General features: G+C 40.7%; 1 protein-coding gene across 3 annotated transcripts in view; it reads right to left on the reverse strand.

The window, feature by feature from the left end:
- LOC140211419 (coiled-coil domain-containing protein 192-like) overlaps window positions 1–21,695 on the reverse strand; it is a 77,225-nt gene that overhangs the window by 13,663 nt on the left and 41,867 nt on the right. For 2 of the 3 annotated variants that reach the window (XM_072281102.1, XM_072281101.1), the window contains one exon: window positions 1,591–2,835. The exons of the other annotated variant lie outside the window; for it this stretch is intronic. In XM_072281102.1, coding sequence (XP_072137203.1) covers window positions 2,453–2,835 — 383 coding nt within the window. In that variant the 3' untranslated portion in view covers window positions 1,591–2,452. Of the gene's footprint in view, window positions 1–1,590; window positions 2,836–21,695 lie in introns of those variants that run through there. 3 annotated transcript variants of the gene reach the window in all.

The following is a 21,695-nucleotide window of genomic DNA, read 5'->3' on the forward strand; positions in this document are numbered from 1 at the left end:
GCTTTCTGTTCCAAATTCCATACCTGCAATCTCTCGTGTCTTCATTTTACCACTCCACTATAAAATCTCTTCAAGGTATGCCCACTTTGAAGATTTCCTCCAGTTCACATAAAGGGTGTTGATCAAAAACATGAACTGTCCCTTTCCTTCTACAGATGCTGCCAGAACAGCCGAGTTCCTCCAGCAAGCATCTTTCTTGTGCTTTTGGACACTGTCACAAAGTAGTATATGCTGCAACTAATTTACATGCAGATCTATTCATAAAATTCAACATGGTAATAACTAAGGTGGTAATTTACTTTTGTAAAATTGACTGAAGATAAATGTTGAACTACTTTACTCTCCTTCAAAATTGTACCATGGTCCCTTTTAAATTCAGCTGCGGGGTAATCAACAGACCCTGGTTTACTGCTTCATTTTGAAAGATATCACCTTTGGTAAGGCAGATCTTCAACTCCTGCACAAAAGCCTATGTGGGTGTGATCAAGTCTTTGGAGTAATACATGAATCCACACCTTCCTAGAGGCAAGAGTGCAACCAACAGAGTCACAATCAATACAAGTGAAATTTTGTTTGTCCACTTGGTCTGGAAAGGCTTATCCTGATAGGACATTGTGACTGGGATGCTGAGTGCTTGCTAGGGGAAGTGGGAGAAAAACTGTTGAAAGTATAAGGTGACTTGATCCCTCCAAGAATTCATCCCACCTGTACTGGGATCCCTATGAGATAGCTGTGTGTGTATTGAAATATCAGAAGATAAGTGCACAGTCTTTGAAACTTTAAAACCATACCTGAACATAGAAAATAATTTATTAGACCTTCTGTAAGGTCCTTTTTCCTTCTGTATCATTCTAAAGTTGTTATCTAAGGCAATATTTCTGTGCCACTTTCACTTCTCATTGAGGCTAAAGGGTCTATTTAAAAAATATGGCCACAAGCCATGATCAGCTTCATGATCTGAAAATCCATGCACATCACTATAGGGAACAATCTCTTAACCTAGCTTGGGTTTGCCAGGGATCATTTCACAAGTGAACAAGCTTCTAGGAAAACATCTGCACAACATGTTGATAATGGATGAACAATAAGAGTTCTTTAAATTATATGTGTACTTTTTTGTTCACATCCGGTTGGAGAATCAAACTGGTGCTCGCTTTTGATACAAGTGATGAGGAGAATTTTCATGTTGCTGTCTGTAGTAGGTTTTACTAATTGAACATTATTACTTTCTTACTTCTATGCAAATTGACTTTGTATAAAACCAATTTGCATTACTATTTTACCCACACTTCAAAAGAGTGTCCTGAATTATCCGAAGAAATTATGTCTGACTTGTTAGACAGTATGAAAAGTGTTACATTGATGCAATGCCTTCTTACGCTCTGTAAATTTGGTGATTGTCTATTACAAAACCTCTTAATTAAACCAAATACTTCTGAATATTTTGAAATTTATATTTAGTTTGATTAACTATAGTGTTGAGAGTCGAATTACGTTTGACAAAGAGCTAATTCTTAAAGACCATATTAAAGGACCATATTAAAGGAGAAGATTTATCTAGAAGTGAGCAGGTGCAAAGGCCAGCCATTTATTGCAGAGAATGTGTTGAAAATAACAGATGTAGCCCTATTACACAGAAGCACACTGTCATCACACGCTCAATCAAATCAGCTGCCAATGTGCTCTGGAGTGTGTTAATGTTTAAACTGCTGGGATGTGTAATAAAGCAAAAGCAGGTTCATTAAGAAGACACGAAATTTCTAGAAATCTGAATTGGGTTCTATAGTATTGGAAGTAAGAACCTGGAAAAACAAAATGTAAAATATTCAAAGATCTCCAATAGCAATAAGTTTAAGTAAAATCTATACAATACATAGAACTTAAACTTCAATCATAGGTATCAATGTTCATAATTATGCTAAGTGAATTTAAATGTCCTTAGACTTGTATGGTGGTGGTGGCATTCATTAGTCTCATGAGACCATAGATCTGTGCCTGGTTGTATAATATTAATTTTAATAATAAGTTAAATACAACACAATGCATCTAATTATTTTAATAACACATTGTACGATGAAGTTGTGCAGAGACTCTCTCTCATGGTGATAAATGACACACTTCAGAATTCTGTTACTACATATTCAGTAAAAAGTTGCTCTAAAATTAAAAATGCACCACTCATGCTGAAACTTAGCTGTAGTGTAGCTTCGGCCTCAAAGGTTAATGGAACGTTGGTTCTCTGTTATATGTTGGATGCCTTGATTATTTTGAACTGGGAATCTATTTTAGTTCATATTGTTTACTTTTCCCACACCACCAGTCTCATCTGCTGTCCTGGATATCCTGCTCTTCATGGGCATGAAGAAAGTAGCAAAATTGTTCATTTGATCTTCAAATACACTGCTGTGACACAGTTTCCAACTGTGTAACCCCTTTGTATCCAGAGATGGGATTAGCTTTGGTTCACTTGGCTATTTTGAGACCGATTTGAGGTCAAGTCACTCGCTAAAACTGGCACTGCTCCTAACCTTTGATCGCACTTTGTTGTGCAGGGGTTATTTTGGAGTAGGGTTGGCAAATCAGGCTGCAGTAATAAGTGTACTAAGCCTCCAGCAGCTGGTTGAGTGAACTGTTGTGCTGCAAGTCCAGTCAGCTGCCGGTCCTTCTCTTCCAAAGTTTTTTCTAGAAGGAGTATCTTTTCTTGCTGCTGTGACAATTGCATAGACAGTTCAAGGACAAGGCGCATTCGACTCTCTTCTCCAAGACTAAGTTTGTGTACATCAGAGGCACGGCTTCTCAAATCTTCTTTAAGGTGTTTATTGCTAAATATTTGCTCTGTGAAATTAAGCAGGGATAAACAAGCTGATTGTTAATATGTTCAATATGAAAAATGATAATTTTATGATTCTCTGCTGTCAATAATAATTTTTGCCCACTGGCACGTGGGCATATAATTTACCCTAGACTTGCCCTCAGCCACATACAGTTAAGTTTAACAGACATGGAGATCTGCAGTGTGAGATTCTGGCCATTATGGGAGTAGCACACGCTGCAAAAATTAACAACTAATTCCTCCGGAGCTTGTAGTCTGGGAGAACAGCTCCAAAGGTAAGTCTTTGTCGAGGCACATATGTGGAGCCTCAATAAGCGACCCTTGCAATGTAGGATGCGGGTGATTGACGGAGGCAGAGTGGGCAAGTTTTGAAAGATTACATTGTAGTGCTATTCATAAAATACTTAATTCAAATGAAAAAGGATCTAGTGCTTTCCTGAAGTATATGATGAATAGACTCTTCTCGGGCTTCCAGCCACGAACAAGTATCGACTCTAACTGACATATCAATCATCAGGGGTGATGCCTGGGCATGTCTATACCACCACAAGTACAGTACATATACCACCAGACTGGACACGCCAAGGTGCCATCCCTGATGAAGGTGGCAGAGTTTGTCATCAAAGCGTCAGTTAAAATCAATACCTGCCCCCGGATGGAAGCATGAGAAGAGTTTATTTGATTTAATTCAAAAGTTTACCTTTAATGGGTTTAGATCTTTTTCAGTAGATGAGTTGACAGGTTAGTCTTGGGTCTATCAAATGCCACACAGTACATCTAGTTGCACCACATAGGTCCATAGATGCCACAGCTATTAAAGGAGACATCTCCCTATGGTAATTTGGGAAGGAGAGGCTGATGTCACAGCCCAAATTGAGCGAGACTATTCAATACTTGGAAAACACACTTCATGCTCCTCATCAGCCTGTTGCCCTCCCTTCCGTGCAATACAGCACTCACCAATTATCAGCCTACCATCCTCCCCTCCTCCCCTTCATGCAATACAGTGCTCGCTAATTGTCAGTGGCCTAGCCAACTTGCATCAAAAACTGAGAATGGACTCAACCAAATAAACACGGTCCTACTGTGGACTGCGATAATGGACTGAGAGACCTCTGACGAGATTGGTAACGGGCTGATCGGTCACTGCCCTAGCTCTAGCATTGCACATTACGCTCAGTTCAAAAAACAATATTTATTTTTTTTATCACGGTCTCTCGCCAAACTGCTAGTGACCTCTCACGAAACGCCGGTTGAGAAACCCTGACATAGACAGGGTAAATAGCATAAATAGGCTTTGTAGTTATTTTACTTGTTCCTCAGCTTCTACTACCAGCACAACACCTACCCTTCCTATGCTCACAATATCACAATTGACCTTAACACAGACAGTATCTGATGCCTGGGAAGCCAATTACCAACCTTGACACTATGGAAATTGGGTTTGTTGCTCTGCTGATGTTCCCCCAATACAAAGTAACAATCATTACATACATGTACTGATTAAGTCTGCCCTAGATAACCCAAGAACTATGAAGCTTTCATCCTGCTGCTGTCTAACATACATAATCTTTTCACATGTCCATGCAGAGGTACTGAGGTATGGGAACCTTCTTGCAATCTAGCTTGACATACAGGGAGAGGCCAACAGACAATAAGACCCAGGAATGGAACTATGAGTGCTACCTGGAAAAGTTAAGATGATAAAGGTCTGCCTTAGGTATCTTGATATAGTGGTGTCATAAATTTTCATGAGCCAAGGCCTACTGAGCAGTGGTGGCAACATGTGTTCCAATCAAAATTGTGCAGCAGTGAGGACTGGGCCTATACGGAACACTGATTTTGCTTCCTGATGTGAGGAAAAACGAAATGTGGCAAGTCAAATACAGAAGAGCCTGGGATTCCCTGAAAACTCCAAGGTTTGTTTTGTTCACCTGTATAATATTTGGATGTCAAGGCTTCAACTTCTGGCTTTATTTCTACCAATAGGTCATAGTAACCATTTCTGTTTTGCCCACCCTACTCCCATTGGTAAGCATTACTCCATATTTCAGCAGTTCTGCTTGCACAAATCAAAGCGCAATTGCTGATCACAAGCCAAAAATGCTCCAGACAAAAGAAAACTGCTGACAGTAAATCATTTTTAAGTATTTCTAAGCACTGAAACTTAACATATCAAAATATAGTGAAAAGGAACATGCGCACATCTTCTGTACAATGACAAAAGTTTAAATTTCCTCTTCCTATACACACTGTATGCCAAAACCACAGGGATTTTAGCAGAGAGAAGCAAACTGATTTGATCTAACTTTCATTCCTGTTCCATCCCCTAAAAGCCTTCCTAGAGACTGACATGCCTTCTCCTGATACAAGAGAAGACAACTATAAGGACATGGGTGGCTACTGACTTGTGATGAGTGGGTATGGACAGAAACATATGAAAGCAAAAATTATTTTGATCAGAGCCTTCACTTCCAAATTCCCTATCATGATTATCCATCTCTTTCTAAGATGGAGATAAGTAGATAGAGAAAATAAGGGTTATGGGGAACAGACACAGAAGAGAAACAGAGGCAAGCACAGATCTCCCATGGTCATACTGGATGGCAGGGTGAGATTGGGGGACCAGGTGACCTACTCCTGCTTTATTTTTTTGCATTCTCCTGGCACTTCAGCGTTTTCCTTCGAACAATGAGCTGTTGGGTGCTTTGCAGAAGTGGTGCATGCGGACATTTTGATAACGAGGGAGAGAGGCAGAAGGATGAGGGACAGGCATGACAACCCATGAAGATGGTTGGATAGATGAGCTTCTGAGGAAGTACTCAGGGAAATAGGAAGGGTGCAACTGCAAGGTGAATGTTGTTAGTCTAGGGAAAACTGAAACGTCCATTGATTGCGTCACTGTGCTCAGCTTTTCTAATCTGAGCAGGTCAATAAACTGCTTTCAATGCACAAGCTAAATAGGGCGTTCCTCACTCAGTTTTGTGAGGACCTCCAAGTCTTGTAATCCTGGCTTCTTTTTCCTAATATCAAGGAATATAATAGCCCCAAGACCTTTACGTAGCATTCAGCAAAAAAAGCCGCCAAGTCCTAAGGCAGGCTTGCCATTATGTGTTCATCCAGCAACAAATGTCAAACTAAAATGTGCCTCTCAATAGTAAAAACTGTGTTGTGTACTTTGCCTCCAAGCCCATTTAGCCCAATTGGTAAGAAAGCTGGGTGCCCTAGCTAGGTAAAAGTTGTTATTACAAAGGAGATGCAGAAGAGACACTCCCTGTTCCCCTGCTCCAAGCCTGTGGGAAGTTAAAAGTTTAACTTCAGGTATCAGCCGTTCTGTTTCCGGTCAACACATTGCATCCAGTGTCCACAAATGAGTTAAGCCACAAAGTAAATATGTGATGCATGGAGGGAAAAAAATTGCTAACTTTGTTCCCATTGCAGCAAGATGCAGGAGGCATGAGGATGTGAGGTAAAACTAATCCTTGGCAATGAGTCAAACCTTTAATTGTATGGAAGTGACATCAATAATTGGAACAATTATGGTTAAAAGTTCAGAGATGCAGTGACGTGCTTATTACAGTCATGTCCTATGTATAGCCAGCTGTCAGGCCTTCTTTTAGCTAAAAGAAGTTACATGGATAATTTAATCTGTTGTTGGTATGGCTGGATTTGAAGATGTTATATTTGCATTTACTGCTAGATACAACTTGCATTCAAGTGTGCTTCATAAAGGTTTTGGCAGCAAAGCACTTCATTTGTTCATCTAAAAACCTGCCAAACTTCTTTCAAAAGTACACTTGTATTCATTATCACAAAGAGAATGATGGCACCCAATTTGTGCTTCGTGAAGTTCCCCAATATCCATGAGGAAATTAACAGGTTATCAGGTTTGGCAGTGTTGTTCAAAGATAAATATTAGCTAAGACACTAAGGGAGCTTCTATGTTTTTCATTTAATTGTACCAAGGGACATCTTACATGCAACAGAGAGAACAGATGTGGCCTCACGTTTTCATCCAAAGGTATTAGTCAGAAGCCATTGTCTAATTTATTTAACCCTGGAATGTATGAACCACTTTACCACGGTGGACACTGTGACACCATCTACTCAGGAATTTCAGTGAATAATATAATTCAACATATTATCTGCTCATTGTTATTTTCCAATTTGGATTCTCTATTTTTATGGTACTTCATTAAGCTAAGGCTACTTCCAGCAAGTCTATAAATATAAAAACAAAAAACAGTTCAGACCACATTTGTGGTCTGTTTCAAATTGAAGACTCCTCATTATGACTGGGAAAGAGTCAAAAGATGCTCATTAATCCAGTTCTCATGAGGAGGCTTTGACCTAAGCATTAACTCTGTTTCTCTTCCCACAGATCTGAGTTGACCTGCTGAGTACTTCCAGCCTTTTTTTTTGTTTATAAATTTGATTTCTCACTTTAGCTATTTTTTGTTTTTATTTATTAGTCTCTTGTTAACTTCCTCAGCATTACCCAAATTTGATCCACCTGAAACAGTGAGAGGTGCTAAGCAAAATGTTAATGCACGATAAATTCCTGGTCAAAGATCATAATGTGGCACAGATTTTCACAAATAGCATCGGAAGGGACATGGTCTTGGCCACTCACTCCCTGATGGTGGGTAGTCACCAAAATCCTGATGTAAATAAGGAATGAAAGGAAGTCACTCCATGACAAACAGTTGTATAAAAGGAATACTTGTAGCATCAGATGCTTGCAAACACTGAGATAGATCTAGGTATAACACCTCTGCAGGACACAAGTGAGTTGAGCAGTCAGTATTGCAGGCCTAATAGAAAATGTAAATGTAATTCATTCATTTAATAACCACTTCAAATTCAACAAAGAGCATCAAATCTTTCCCTCAGCTGTACTTCATCCCTTCACGCAGCCCATCACAAATAGTTCAATCAACACTTTCGATCATACCTTTCTAAGTAAAATAAAATTCCATTCAACTCTAATATAGATAGCATGAGCAATGGGCTGCGGTACAGAATGGGGATTACGTCTTATCAAAACATTACTCTGAAGGTGCACACACTCAAATATCTGTTGGATAAAGATAAAAATTGGTAGAATGATCTACCTGACAAAGGCACAGTGGGGTATGTATATTCTTATTCATTTTTCAGGATCCAGCTTTGCTGGCAAGCCCAGTATTTAATTCCCATCTCTAATTTCCCTCGAAAAAGTGGTGGTGACCTGCCTTCTTGAACTGCTGCCAGATGAGCAACCACTCATCTGCTGAAGATACCCCCAGAGTACTGTTGTGTAGGGAGTTCCAAGATTTATATCCAGCAAGATATTTCCATGACAGTATGGAGGAGAACATACATTGCATAGTGTTACCAAGCACCTGTCACTCTTATCCTTCCTGGCAGTAGAAGTTTACTGTTCTGGGAAGGATAGTCAGAGCAGTCTGGGTAAGTAGCCATAGAATATTTTGTAAATAGGACACACTGCAACCATGCTGCACCAGTTACAGAGAGAATGATGTTCAAGGAGATATGAATCAAAAGAGTTATTTTGTCCTGTTTGACATTGGGCTTCTGAAGAGTTGTTTAAGCAATACTCATCCGGCCAACAGCTGAAAGTAGCAGTAATGGTTTAGTTGCTTGGCTTACAAGATTGATCACCACAGGAGTTGCGTTATGAACCACTAAATGCACAGACGTGTGAAGCTGGCGGGTTGTCTCCTCTGGGGACATTTGTAAGCCAGATGAGCTTTCATAGCCATTGCTATTAAGATTAGTTGTTGCTGCTTTTCAAAATTCCAGAGTCATAGATTCATGAAGTACCACAGCACAGAAACAGGCCATTTGGCCCATCCAACCTATGCCTATCCAATCTTCTGCCTAGTCCCATCCAGCTGCATTCAAATCATATCCCTTCAAGCCATTCTCATTCATGTACCTATACAAACATCACTCAAATGTTGCAATTGAACCTGCATCTACCATTTCTACTGGCAGCTCATTCTACATTTGCATTGCCCTCTGAGTGTAAAATTCCCACTCAGATTTCCCTTAAATATTTCACCTTTCACCCTAAACCAAAGATCCCTGGTTTGAGTCTCACCCAGCCTGAGGGAGAAAAGCCTGTGTGCATTCATCCTATCTATACCCCTCATAATTTTGTACACCTCATTCTCCTACACTCCAGTTTATTAACTGAGGTTAACGTCCACTGCATCATGATGAGACTTGAGCCCTGTCTCTGGATTGTTTTGTGAGTTTCTAGGCAATAATTTAACTACCGCGTGGCCACTATTCGCAAGAATGGGAACAGACAAATGTACGTCCACAATAATGCTCAGAGGTGCTGTGGGACATGGAGGAAGGTTCCTGTCTAAAGCAAAGTGTAAGGGCAAGTTACTTGCCTTGTATGGGAATAGTCTCTAGTGGTCCCTTTAAAGAACGAAACTCACCATCGCTAGCTTTAGCTTTTCCCACAGTTTATTTTGGAGGTCTCTCAGGTGGTCCCAGATTAACAGATTCAGAACAAGTAAACATACCTTAAGCAACTCTCTGACGATCACGTCAGAGGTCAGACGTACACTTAGCACCTCGCCACCACCCCTCCCCAGCAGCAAAATTCCTTTTCTGCCAGGAAACCAAATACAAGTGAAGACTAATATTGTTTTGAACAACTCTTTTAACTATGTGTGGAAGTGTGGCTACAAGATGTTCCTGATAATAACTCCAAGTATATACTCAGTGGTCACTTTGTCAGGTACACCTGTACACCTGCTTGTTAATGTAAATACCTAATCAACCAGTCATGTGGCAGCCTCAATGCATACAGACATGATCAAGAAGTTCAGTTTTTATTCAGACCAAACATGAGAATGGGGAAGAAATATGATCTAGGCAACTTTGACCATGGAATAATTGTTGGTACCAGTCGAGGTAGTCTGAGTGTCTCAGAAACTGCTGATCTCCTGGAATTTTCACATCCTACAGTCTTTAGATTTTACAGAGAATTATGTGAAAAACAAAAAAAAAGTCCAGTCACTGGCAGTTCTGTGGGTGAAAACATATTGTTAATGAGAGAAGACAGAGGAGAATGACCAGGCTAGTTCAAGATGACAGGAAGGTGACATTAACAGATTACAACAGTGGTGTGCAGAACAGCATCTCTTATCTCACAATACATTGATCCTTAAAGCGGATGGGCTACAGCAGCAGAAAACCATGAACACAATGACCACTTTACTCGGTGCAAGTCGTAAAGTGGGCACTGAGTGCATATACTGTAAATAAGATTGTCTATCTGAATTATCTTAAATTATCATACAACAGATGCATAAAACTTGCTGTGGAATAAACCAATTGTGAATGTATACCCAGGCAGTCTACAATATTAATACTCCTTCCACATCTGCAACTACCTTTATTCCAGCTAATAGTGGGGCCATTGCTCTAGGGGAGGTTGTTCTTGTGAGCTCCCACAACACAGATGATGCGAAGCAACAACCAAGAACAAATATGAACTAGATATCGTGTCAGAACTCAGTAGATCGTGTGCCCCATTGGTGGTTCTACACGAGGAGTTACCTCAAGAGGGCAAAATCTATCATCATAAATCCACACCTGATGGAGTGAAGGTGCTCGACAAAGCTGTCTCCTAATCTACGTTGGGTCTCACTGATATACAGGAGGCCACACCGGAAGCACTGGAAACAGTAGATGACCCCAACAGTCTCGCAGGTGAAGTATCACCTCACCTGAAAGGACTGTTTGGGGTGAAACCCGACATAGGTTGGGAGACCACTTCATTGAGTACCCTCGCTCTGTCCACTACAAAAAGTGGGATTTCCCGATAGCCACCCATTTCAATTCTACTTTCCATTCCCATTCTGACTTGTCAGTCCATGGTCTCCGCTACTGCCATGATGAGGCCACACTCAGGTTGGAGGAGCATCATCTTAAATTCCGTCTGAGTAGCCTCCAACTTGACAGCATGAACATCAATTTCTCAAACTTCCGGTAATGCCCCCCTCCCCCTTTCACCATTCCCTATTCCTGTTTCCCTCTCACAGCCTCTCTTCTTCCCTGCCCATCACCTCCTCTGGTGCTCCTCACCCTTCCCTTTCTTCCATGCTTTCATGGTCTTCTGTCCTCCCCTATCAGATTCCCCCTTCTCCAGCTCTGTATCTCTTTCAGCAATCAACTTCCCAGCTCTTTACTTCACCCCCTTCCCCCCTCCCAGTTTCATCTATCACCTGTCACCTTGCACTTCTTCCTCCCACCCCCCCAACTTCTTAGGCTACATCCACACTAGACCAAATAAATCCGTAACTGGAGCTTTTTCTCTTTGTTTTGACCCTCCGTCCACACTGAAACTGCATTTTCCTCCCCTGAAAACAGAGCTTTTCTAAAACACTCTCCAGGGTGTTTAAATCTGAAAACGCCGGTTGGGCGTTGTAGTGTGTACGGGGTAACCAAAAAACCTGTCAACCCTTTCATCGGTGAAGAGACTATGGCTGTAGGAAATGTTTCCAGGGCGACCCCTCTGTGGGAGTGGGGAAGATGTTGGCAGGGCCACCCGGGGGTCTGTGTGTCCGTATGTGGAGCTATTGTAGTGGATGTGAGGCTGGTATTGTGTCAGTTTTTCAATGTTTGTCATCAGTCGGGTCATACTGTCCATGAACTCCCTGTCGGTTGCCTCCATACGCTTCAGTATTTGTTTTTTTAGTTTTAAGTCCTCCTGCGCGAGAGCCAATAGCTGTCCATCGTTTGGCAATTTCCTTTTAGGTTTTTCTAGTCTGTAACTGGACAAATGCACACCAAGTATACCATTTCCTCTTCGCTTGTTTTCTGTAGATGTGTCCTGCACATGCCCAGTAGGAGGTGATTCGCCCAAATACCCGTTTTAATGTGAACGGAGCTATTTTCAAAAACGCCTGGTGTGGTCACCTATCGTTTTTACACGAAACCGGCATTTTCAAAATTATCCGGTCTACTGTGGACGTAGCTTGAGTCCGACTCCTTCCCCATTTCTTTCCAGTCCCGATGATGAGCCACAGTCTTAAACATCGGCTGTTTATTCTTTTCCATAGATGTTGCCTGGCCTGCCGAGTTCCTCCAGCATTTGATGTGTGTGGCTTTTCATTACACTTGAGCATATTACAATATATTTGACTTTGACTTCTAAAAGTTTCAACTCTGCAGTTCTTGACTCCGTGTCAGTAAAATTAAAAGTAAACCCCAGAGTTGAAAAACAATTGATAAAAATGGAAAATGTATGGAAAAACAATTAGGGTGGAGTGGGGAGATTTCTTGAGATAAAGGAAAATAAACCGTAAACAAGGTATTTGTTTTAATTTTTCTCACTGTCTATCATTGTACTTAATTATGGTAACAGAATAAAATAATCTCTGGCTTCATTTGTGCAACTTTTGTTGAAAGAAACATTTGGCAAATAATGCCCCGTAATCAAATTAGAGTTTGCTAACTGGCAGAATGCCATTTATAGTAGCGGTTTCCATGACCAATTCCAATGCTGGTCTTAAATTAGAAACAATAGAAAGAATTGACAGACCACAAAGCATCATCCGCAGACACAGACAATCACGGGATGCGCTTTCCAGTTCAGTCACACAAAAAGGCTGTGGGGCAGATTCTCACACTACCCATGTCATCGCATTCACTGTTTTTATCCAGTATCAAGTAAATTCATTTTGTATGACTATGGCCATATCTGTACAGCTGCAAATGAAAACGGTGGGCACTAACTCTTCAGAAAGCACCTTGCCACTGTCTGCTTGGAGATTTCTGGAAGGTTTAATCTATGGCAATTCAAATGAAAATGCTTTTCGTATTCAATGAGGATGTGAGCACAGAGAAGGACATGTCCCACCAAGGATTAATAACAGTACATTAGATAATGTTTAAAAGCAGTGGATGCAATGCCATCCACAGCATATGAACCTATTCCACAGCTTTTGTTTTGCACAAATGTGCTGGCAAATACCTCGCATTATTGTCTACTGTTTATCAATGAGCAATTCTGCTGTGCAGGTATTTGTGGTTGTTGTTGACACAGGTGAATTTCATGCTTTTTCATTGTTGTATCGATTCATTCACTTGTTGTAAACATTAGCCTTCAAGTTTTGGATTGTGCTGGTAAATTCATCAGTCTTGTATTCTCAAAGGCTAGTCATAGTCAAAGATACCACAAGTTGAGAAATCAACATGACAGTGCTGTGGCTCTTATTTTAATCCATGGTCTCTTTAAACACAGCACTGGCATTCATTACACTGCTCCCCCAAGACTCTGTTAATATTAAATTACAAACAAGAGAAAATCTGCAGATGCTGGAAATCCAAGCAACACACACAAATTGCTGGAGGAACTCAGCAGCATCTATAGAAAAGAGTAAACAGTCAACGTTTTGGGCCGAGACCCTTCATCAGATTATCACAAAATCAAATTATGTGCATTTTCACTGAATAAAGATAAAAGTCAAGTTTATTGTCATATGCAGATCCTGCAACGCAGCATCCCACCATTGGTCTCGCAAACGAACCAGTGAAATGGATTGCAGTATTCTATATTACCAACATCCAAAACGATCTTCGATGCACAGGTGCTGTGTAAAACTTACTTCAAGTTCAAGTTCCAAGTTTCAAGGTTAATTATCATTGTACCAGACATGAATATAACAAAATGAAAGAGCACTCCTCTGGGCTAATGTGCAAAATACATTACCAACAGCACACAGCACGCTGCACCTAGCACATGGCACAAATAGCACACTTGGTTACAATTTCAGAAAAAACACGCAGTCACAAAGAGAAAAGTTGTCCTGGTCCAGGTTGTTCTTCCAGTGAGTGAACTCTGGAGGACAGCACCGAGCAAGCACTGGAGGGCATCACTGAGCAAACACTGGAGGGCAGCACTGAGCAAGCACTGGAAGGCAGCACCGATAAGCACTGGAAGGCAGCAATGAAGGGAGGAGCCAGCTCCCCAACCCAGTGTGAAATGCAATGGCACACAGCCAGCTTCAGCATCTCCTTCACCAGTAACTGCAACGGGCAACTCCAAGCGCGAGAGGCTTGTCTGCACAACAGTTGAGGCAATGCAGCACCCCATCATCAGTCTCACCAATGAACCAGTGAACTGGGCCACAGTATTCTATGTTACCAATGTCCAGTAGTGTCTTGCAATGACTATAAAAATGTCCAAGACAATGGCTTGGACCATTTTTTGGATTGCATGTTGTCTTGCCAAAACAGTACAAAACAACTCCAGACAACAGCACAACTGTACACAGTAAGTCCAGCTCCATCACTATCCAGCAACTCATTGATCGGATAGTCCTGCAGTAATTGATGTTCTTAGTCTCCAGCAGTGATTTGCAATCAAAAAAGAACGTACAGGACCTATGATCAGACCCTGTTTGGCTACTGTGTCCAAGTGCACCGCCATCTTACTTGCAGCAACATCACAAGCATAAGACATAATTTTATGCAAATTACAACAAACTCTGGACAAACAAAATAATAAAGAATACTAACATCCTCTTAATGTTAACTCGTCCATCTTATCTGCTGATAAATCAACACCTGTAAGCTAATTTTGCTTCTCTCTGCACCAATGTTGATTGGCCTGTTCAAGGTCTCCACCCTCTTCAACTTTTCATTCAGATGTCCAGCCTCAGCAATTTTTACCCTTTCATTATTTCAGCCATCTGCATGCACTCTTTGAAATCAGCCTTCACTTCCAATCCAAAGGGAAGAACACAGCGTAAAGTAGTTACTATTTGCTGGTGGTTCAGCAGGAATCCTCCAACAACATCTTCCTTGTATGCCAGCTTGGCTCTGACTTCCACGCCTGCATATTGCCAGGCAAAGTTTAAAGATGAGCTAGACGTCAGGCACCAGTCAATCAAACTGGCACTATGTTGCTGAGTTCAGCACACGGAATCCAGCAGCAAGGTACTGACATACCAACAAGGTTTAGAAGCACATCATGTTTGGCTCCACAATGATTGGCATTAATAGCCTAACTCCATTCACTTCAATAAGGTCAATGATATTAATGGAAAAGTCAAGCAAAAATATGTAGTTGTTTATTTTTCTTCAGGTGTTTAATTAACTTCTAGCGATTCAAAGTGTTTTCAAGTAAAATTACTTTACTTTTGTGTTTTAAAAAATGTTCATGGTTTAACCGATACTATTTTGAAATTATGCTGATCATCATTATTTAAGGGCCTTTAACACCAAAATACTATGAAAGCTGTCCAGAAACAGGGCCTCAGGGTGCACCACATGGATTTTCCTAAGATAACTAAGACAGGTTGGAATCTCTAAGTAACTGCACCAATGGGAAATGTATGAGTGGGGTAGGTGACCAATACAATTCAGTACCTATGCAGGTGGGGGTAGGCTTCCTGCACTGACTCAGGAAATCAATGCTGTCTTTGCCTCTTCCTTAACTTGTCTAACACTTTCAGTTGTATAGCTTAACAATGGACATTATTTCAATGGATAATCGTCTGCTCTATCTTCATTTGTTTTCCATTGATTTTGGAAGAGTTTTGTTGCTGATATTAACCTTTATGAACATCTAGAATTTTAAGGGACATAGCAAAATGAAAAGCCTTCTGACAATTCAAGAAAGAGGATTGCCAACTTCAGGCAGATGAAATAGAATATTGAACCGTATAGCACAGGAACAAGCCATTTGGCCCACGAAGTTGTGCTGACCTAAGTAAATTAGTGATCAAATGTCCATCTAAACCGATCTCTTCAGCCTACACAATGTCCATATTCTTCCATTTCCTGGACCAAATGTGCCTAACTAAGAGCCTCTATTGTATTTGCCTCTTCCACCACCAGCCCAGGCGGAGCATTCCAAGCAACCACCAATCTCCATGTAAAAAATTTGCCCTGACATTTTTTTCGAACTTACCCTCTCTCACTTTAAATGCATGCCCTCTTAGGCACTTTGACCCTGGGAAAAAGATACTGCCTGTCTACTTTATTGAGGCCTGTCAGAACCTTATTAGATCTCCTTCAGCCTCCAACACTCCAAAGAAATAACCTAAGTTTGTCCAGCCACTTCTTATAGCATTCAGGCGGTATCCTGGAATTCAGGCGGTATCCTGGTAAATCTCTTCTGCATCCTTTCCAAAGCCTCAAAATCTTTCCTATAATGGGATGACCAGAAGTGAATACAATGCTCTAGATGCGGTTTAATTAGAGTTTTATGAAGCTGCAGTACAATATCCCAACTTTTGAACTCAGTGCCTCAACTAATAAACACAAGCATGCCGTATGACTTCCTTACCACCCTATCAACCCGAGTAGCCACTTTAGGGAGCTATGAATGTGGCTCCCGATCCCTCTGCATATCAACACTGTTATGGGTTTTGACATTAACAGTGTACGCTCCATTTATATTTGATCTCTCAAAATGCAACTCTTCACATTTGGCCAGGTTAAAATGCTTCTATGCTATCAACAACACCACCAATCTTTGCAGCATCAGCAAACTTATTAACCCACTCATCCAGGTCACTTACTTATTAAGAACAGCAGAGGTCCCATTATGGGCCACAGAATCACCCTGACTGGCCCCCTAACTATTGAATCTCCCACCACTATTGTGCTGTCTAACTTTACTCTTCCCTGCTGAGCGTTGGAACTGGCTACAGGGGAACTCTGCAGTGATTTCACACTCCTTTTACTTCTGATCCATTCATTTTTTAGAATTAATGGATTAAAACAAGAATGGGGAAAATATTCAGGTCAGGCAGCAACTGCAGAGCAAGGCAAAGAATTAACGTTTAAGGTCAAAGACATTCCGTCAGAATCTTAAACATTAATTCTGCTTCTCGTCCAACAGATGCAGTCCGACCAGCTGAGTAGTCCCACCATTTTCCACCTTTAGTTCAGAATTCCGGCATCTGCAATCTTTTGCTACTGAATTAAAACAGGTGGCAAATTCTAAAGCAAACGTTTTCATCTCTTTCCCCAGAAGCAATCAGTTTAGGACCTTGTTGCAGAATCACAAACACAAGAAAATCTGCAAATGTTGGAGAACAGTCATGAAGAAGGACCTCGGCCTGAAATGTCAACTGTTTACTCTTTTCCATAGATGCTGCATGGCCTGCTGAGTTCCTCTAGCATTTTGTGTGTGTTACTTAGGACTTTGCAGTATGTGCAGACTGTGTCCAAGGTATCACTTCACATCTCATAACATATCTCAACTTGCAAGAACTTAATGTGCAAATGATATCCTACCACAGTGAGTTGTATATATTTGAATGGTATGATATGTCTTCCTTGCATTCACCTTTGATCCTCCCTTTCTTTGCCCCATGACAGCACATAAGAAGTTAGCTGGCCTAATGGCACCTGATCCTTTTATATGACTGCCAAATTCTTTTTATTACCGCAGGATAGCCACCAATGTTATCTGTGTCCCCACTTCGTTCTTCAATACATCCATAGGCTCCCTTCTGGAAGGGCTGGAAGGGAAAATCTTGCTGAGTGCATGTATGCAATAAAGTGATCCTGACCCAAGGAAATGCTTGAGGATTACTAGTCAAACTTTTGGTAATTTGTTCAATGAAAAAGGATAAATTGATAAAATCACAGTGAAAGGGTAGGTGCAATATTGCATGGAAAATTATCAAGTTATTTACTTGAGAGTATTATTTAAAACAGAAAGAGATTGGGTAATACTGGTGTTCAAAGGAACTTGGGCATCCTTTTACACAGGTCATTCAAAGTCAAATGTGAAAGTTTGGGAAGGCAAATTACTGTATGTTTATTATGAGAGTAGTAGAATAAAAATCTCTTACTGCAAATATATTAAGCCTTGGTGAGAAAGTACTAGAATAAAATGAATAACTTTGGCTTCTTTAATTAAGAAAGAATAAACTCCCCACAAAGGAAAAAAAACTAAACTAAGCCTGTATTCTAAGAAATGAAGAGATTTCCCTATAAAGTACCAAATTCTTAAAGGATGCAAGAGGATAGATGCTTCTCCTGCTGAGCAGTATACAATGAGGGGGCACAGTTTGAAAATATGTGATGGAGAATTTAGGACTGAGACAAGGATGAATTTCTTCACACAACCGGAATTTCATTAAGAAGAATTGTGGAGGCTCATTTAGTGAGCTCATTTAGAATAAAAATTGGACAGCTTTTTGTATATTAATGGAATCAAGAGAAATTACGATGATGTAAAATAAGATGGTGGAGGAAAATGATGAGGAGATAGTCAGCCACGAACTTAACGAATGATGGAGCAGGCTTCAAATATCGAATAACCTACTCTTTCTTCTATACCTTCTAGTTTTATGTCAGATATGGTTGCCATTTCTATATTGTTTACTATATTATTTTGTTTCCACAAATTCCCCTATATGCGCTTTACAATATTTCTGTCTATATTTCTCAAAAAATAGATTCCAAATTTCAAAATATGAAGGTCTGAGTTGAAAGAGAAATGAAAGTTTTACGTTCTGGGTTTGTTATAAAAAAAACTTGTACTGCAAATAGAAGTGAGTTTTACTAATTTAAAATTATATTGAATTTTCAAAGAGCTTTAACAATCAGAGGAATATTTGACTAAGACTAGAGAATGTATGTAGAGCTGAATCAAGCTCCCATTACATCAGTCATATTGTTTTAAGGACACAATAGAGCAGAGCTTTGACATGGATTTATGTTCCTGCAGCTTGCCACTAAGTTTCTCACCTCTTTATTTAAGTTGCAATGTCTTGGCATTGACATCATGATGGTATAATTTCAATGTGTAACAAATCTACCTTTATTACTCTGAAAAAGTTTCAATGACAAATCCTCAAAGCAATTAACATGCACAGGATTAATGAGCACTGAGCTACATATAGAATTAAGGTGAGAAAGTAAAATAAAAAGATCAGTGGACAATCTTGGTACAATTTCTAACAATTTTTTTCTTCATATCCTTTAAATTTTCTTTTCTGTGCTGTTCATGATTCTCACAAACCTTTATGGGAAATGTCGTGAGTCATCCTTGTTTCCCACGACAACTGTCAGTGCTACTGGTGGATTTCCCTGCAGGAAACTCCCTTTACTGTCTTTGCGTGGTAACCCATGCTGCACTAGAAGTGAATTCTTTCCACTTGCTGGTGCCCTCACCCCTGACAGTGTTTATCTTTAACTTCTGGAGGGGGCTGAATGATGTAAAGTATTCTGTTCCCATGTAACCCAACTGCAGCTGAATTGCCATTAGATTGCAAGGAAAGCCTATATTAAATAACATAGTGTTTTCTGTGTTTGTGTACAATATTCAGTTACACTAAACACATCTGCAGACGGAGTGAACTTGCATGGGAAGCTGCCATTCCGGGCTGCAAGTTACTAAGAAGCACATGGAGAGTGGCAACAAGATATGTTCAGCTAACAAGCAGCATGGCAGTAGAACAATGAATGGCCACTAAAATCAAAAGATAAAAGGTCTGTTAAGAATACAGCTCTACTCAATACAGTGCTGCCATCTCCTGGCTACACAAATATGTTTCAGTGAACAAATTGACAATTCAAGTACTATTTCAATACTATAGCTCAGCTACTGCAGTTTAAGTAACTTTGGCTGTGGTGTCCATATACCGAATGGTGAATAGTTCTCATTAGGTCACTCCTGCAAGCACGGCGGAGCACTGCAGTGAGAAGGTCTGAGAAAAATGTTGGGGTGATAACATGACCTTGCTTGCCACAAGTCCTCATTGAGATTGGCTCACTTGGACCATGGGAAAATCAAGACAAGCTTCTGCAGTGAGCCAGATGTTAGGGTGTTGACCATATTCTCGCCTGCTGATGGAGCTAATAACAAGGGGAAAAACAAGGAATAGTTTTATAGTTGTAAGTGATACTCTCTGCACTTCTTTTAGAATTATCACACATGTCTGCTACGCTTCTAAATGGATGGAATCCACACTGTGATTTGGGGAGCAGACTTTCAGCCATTGGGAAAAGGTGATTATAGAGGACTCTGCTGATAACTTCACCCACAACAAACAGCACAGAGGCCCACTGTGAGGCCTGATGAAGGGTCTCAGCCCAAAACATTGATTGTACTATTTTCTATTGATGCTGCCTGGATTGCTGAGCTCCTCCAGCATTTTGTGTGTGTCGCTTGGGTTTCCAACATCTGCAGATTTTCTCTGGTTTCAGAGACCCTCTGTGATCACCACATTCTTAAATGGCCAAAGATGGTGATGATTACATCTCTGAGGTCCCCTGATATATCCTGCTCTTCACATGTGTTGATGATCAGATTGTGAATTTGTTACTGAGACTCTTCACTGCAGAGTTTTAGAACTTCTATAGATCTACTAAAAATTTCCAAAGTTGTTTTATTTTAGTAAGAGCATAGCCTTTCTAGTGACTTGACAGCCATGAGTAGTGGCAGCGCTGTACCAATTGGTTGCTGTGGGACGGAGTCAAGTGTGCACATCGTGACTTGTTCACTGAATTGTATGAGAGGGTGGACCTTCTACTCAATACCTGCAGGACACAGATATTCTACCAGTTTTTTTCCTGCTGCACTAAACACTAATTTCTGGTAACAAAGGTTCACAACAAGACCTTGAGAAACACTAACACTTCAACATCTCAGCACCAATTTTCTGCAAAGGCAAACCTTGATACTGGAATTCACCATTGCCTTCAATGCACCAGCATAATCTGTTGCTGATTGAGGAAATGATTGTTTAAATGTTAAGAACTCAGATGTAGCACAAACTCATGATCTACAAGGCAGTAGTGACTTCTGTCCTCCTATACGCTTCTGAAACCAAAACTAATTAAAGGAGTGATTTCAAAGCGCCACCCAGCATATTTTCTGCCAATTTTACTAGGAAAGGATAAATGAGTATCTTCTACAGGGCCAATGTTCTCAGCACTGAGCCCTTAGCTGCACTCATTTGGCTCTACTGAGCACACTCACATGTCCAACACTGAACTTCCAAAACAGACACCCTGTTCCAGGCTCTGTCACACAGGCTGATTACCAAGCAGAGAGAGGAAAGATTCAAGGAAGTGCTCTAGTCCTTGAAAAATGCAGCAATCTCTTTGTGTTCTGGGAAGTCCTTGCTCTCAACCACACAAAATTGAGAAATGATGCAGAGGAACTCAAGTCTAGCTGAGAAGCTCATACAAGCTCTGCTTAACTGGCGGAAGGAGTGAACTACCTCACAAGCTATCAACTTACCTGTCGGGTCATGCTCCACTATGGAAAGTCTGGAGTTGCCATACTTGCCTCATCACTCACCATAGAACCCAAAAAGTTAGGCTGAAAACACAAACACGAGGAATTCTGCAGATGCTGGAAATTCAAGCAACACACATCAAAGTTGCTGCTGAACGCAGCAGGCCAGGCAGCATCTCTAGGACGTCGACGTTTCAGGCCGAGACCCTTCATCAGGACTTTAGACTGGAGGTTAGACTGAAAGTTAGCCTTCTTGGTCTGAAGGACCGCCTGAGAAGAAGAGGATACAAAGGTACGCCAAACATCTGAAAATGGCCTTAGTGGGGCCAAGTACCGACATTTTATCAATCACTTACCATAGATCTGGTGGGATGTTTGAGAATTGGGTCAAAAAATAGACCCAATCCCAGTTTCCTCCCCCAGTTTCTCTCTAACCTGGGTTGGAGCATTTTACATAACAAGATGTAAGATGCTATGTACTACTAGTGCAGTGGATACCAAAATTAATAATTTTACTTGGCCTTTGGACAGACGAAAATATTTTATTTACCTTTCATACTAATTAAACAGTAAAAGGCATGATTGCAGCAGGAACCAATAAGAGTGATTTTCATGAGTTGA

The sequence above is a fragment of the Mobula birostris genome, chromosome 17 (assembly GCF_030028105.1).
Source record: "Mobula birostris isolate sMobBir1 chromosome 17, sMobBir1.hap1, whole genome shotgun sequence".
Taxonomy (NCBI): domain Eukaryota; kingdom Metazoa; phylum Chordata; class Chondrichthyes; order Myliobatiformes; family Myliobatidae; genus Mobula; species Mobula birostris.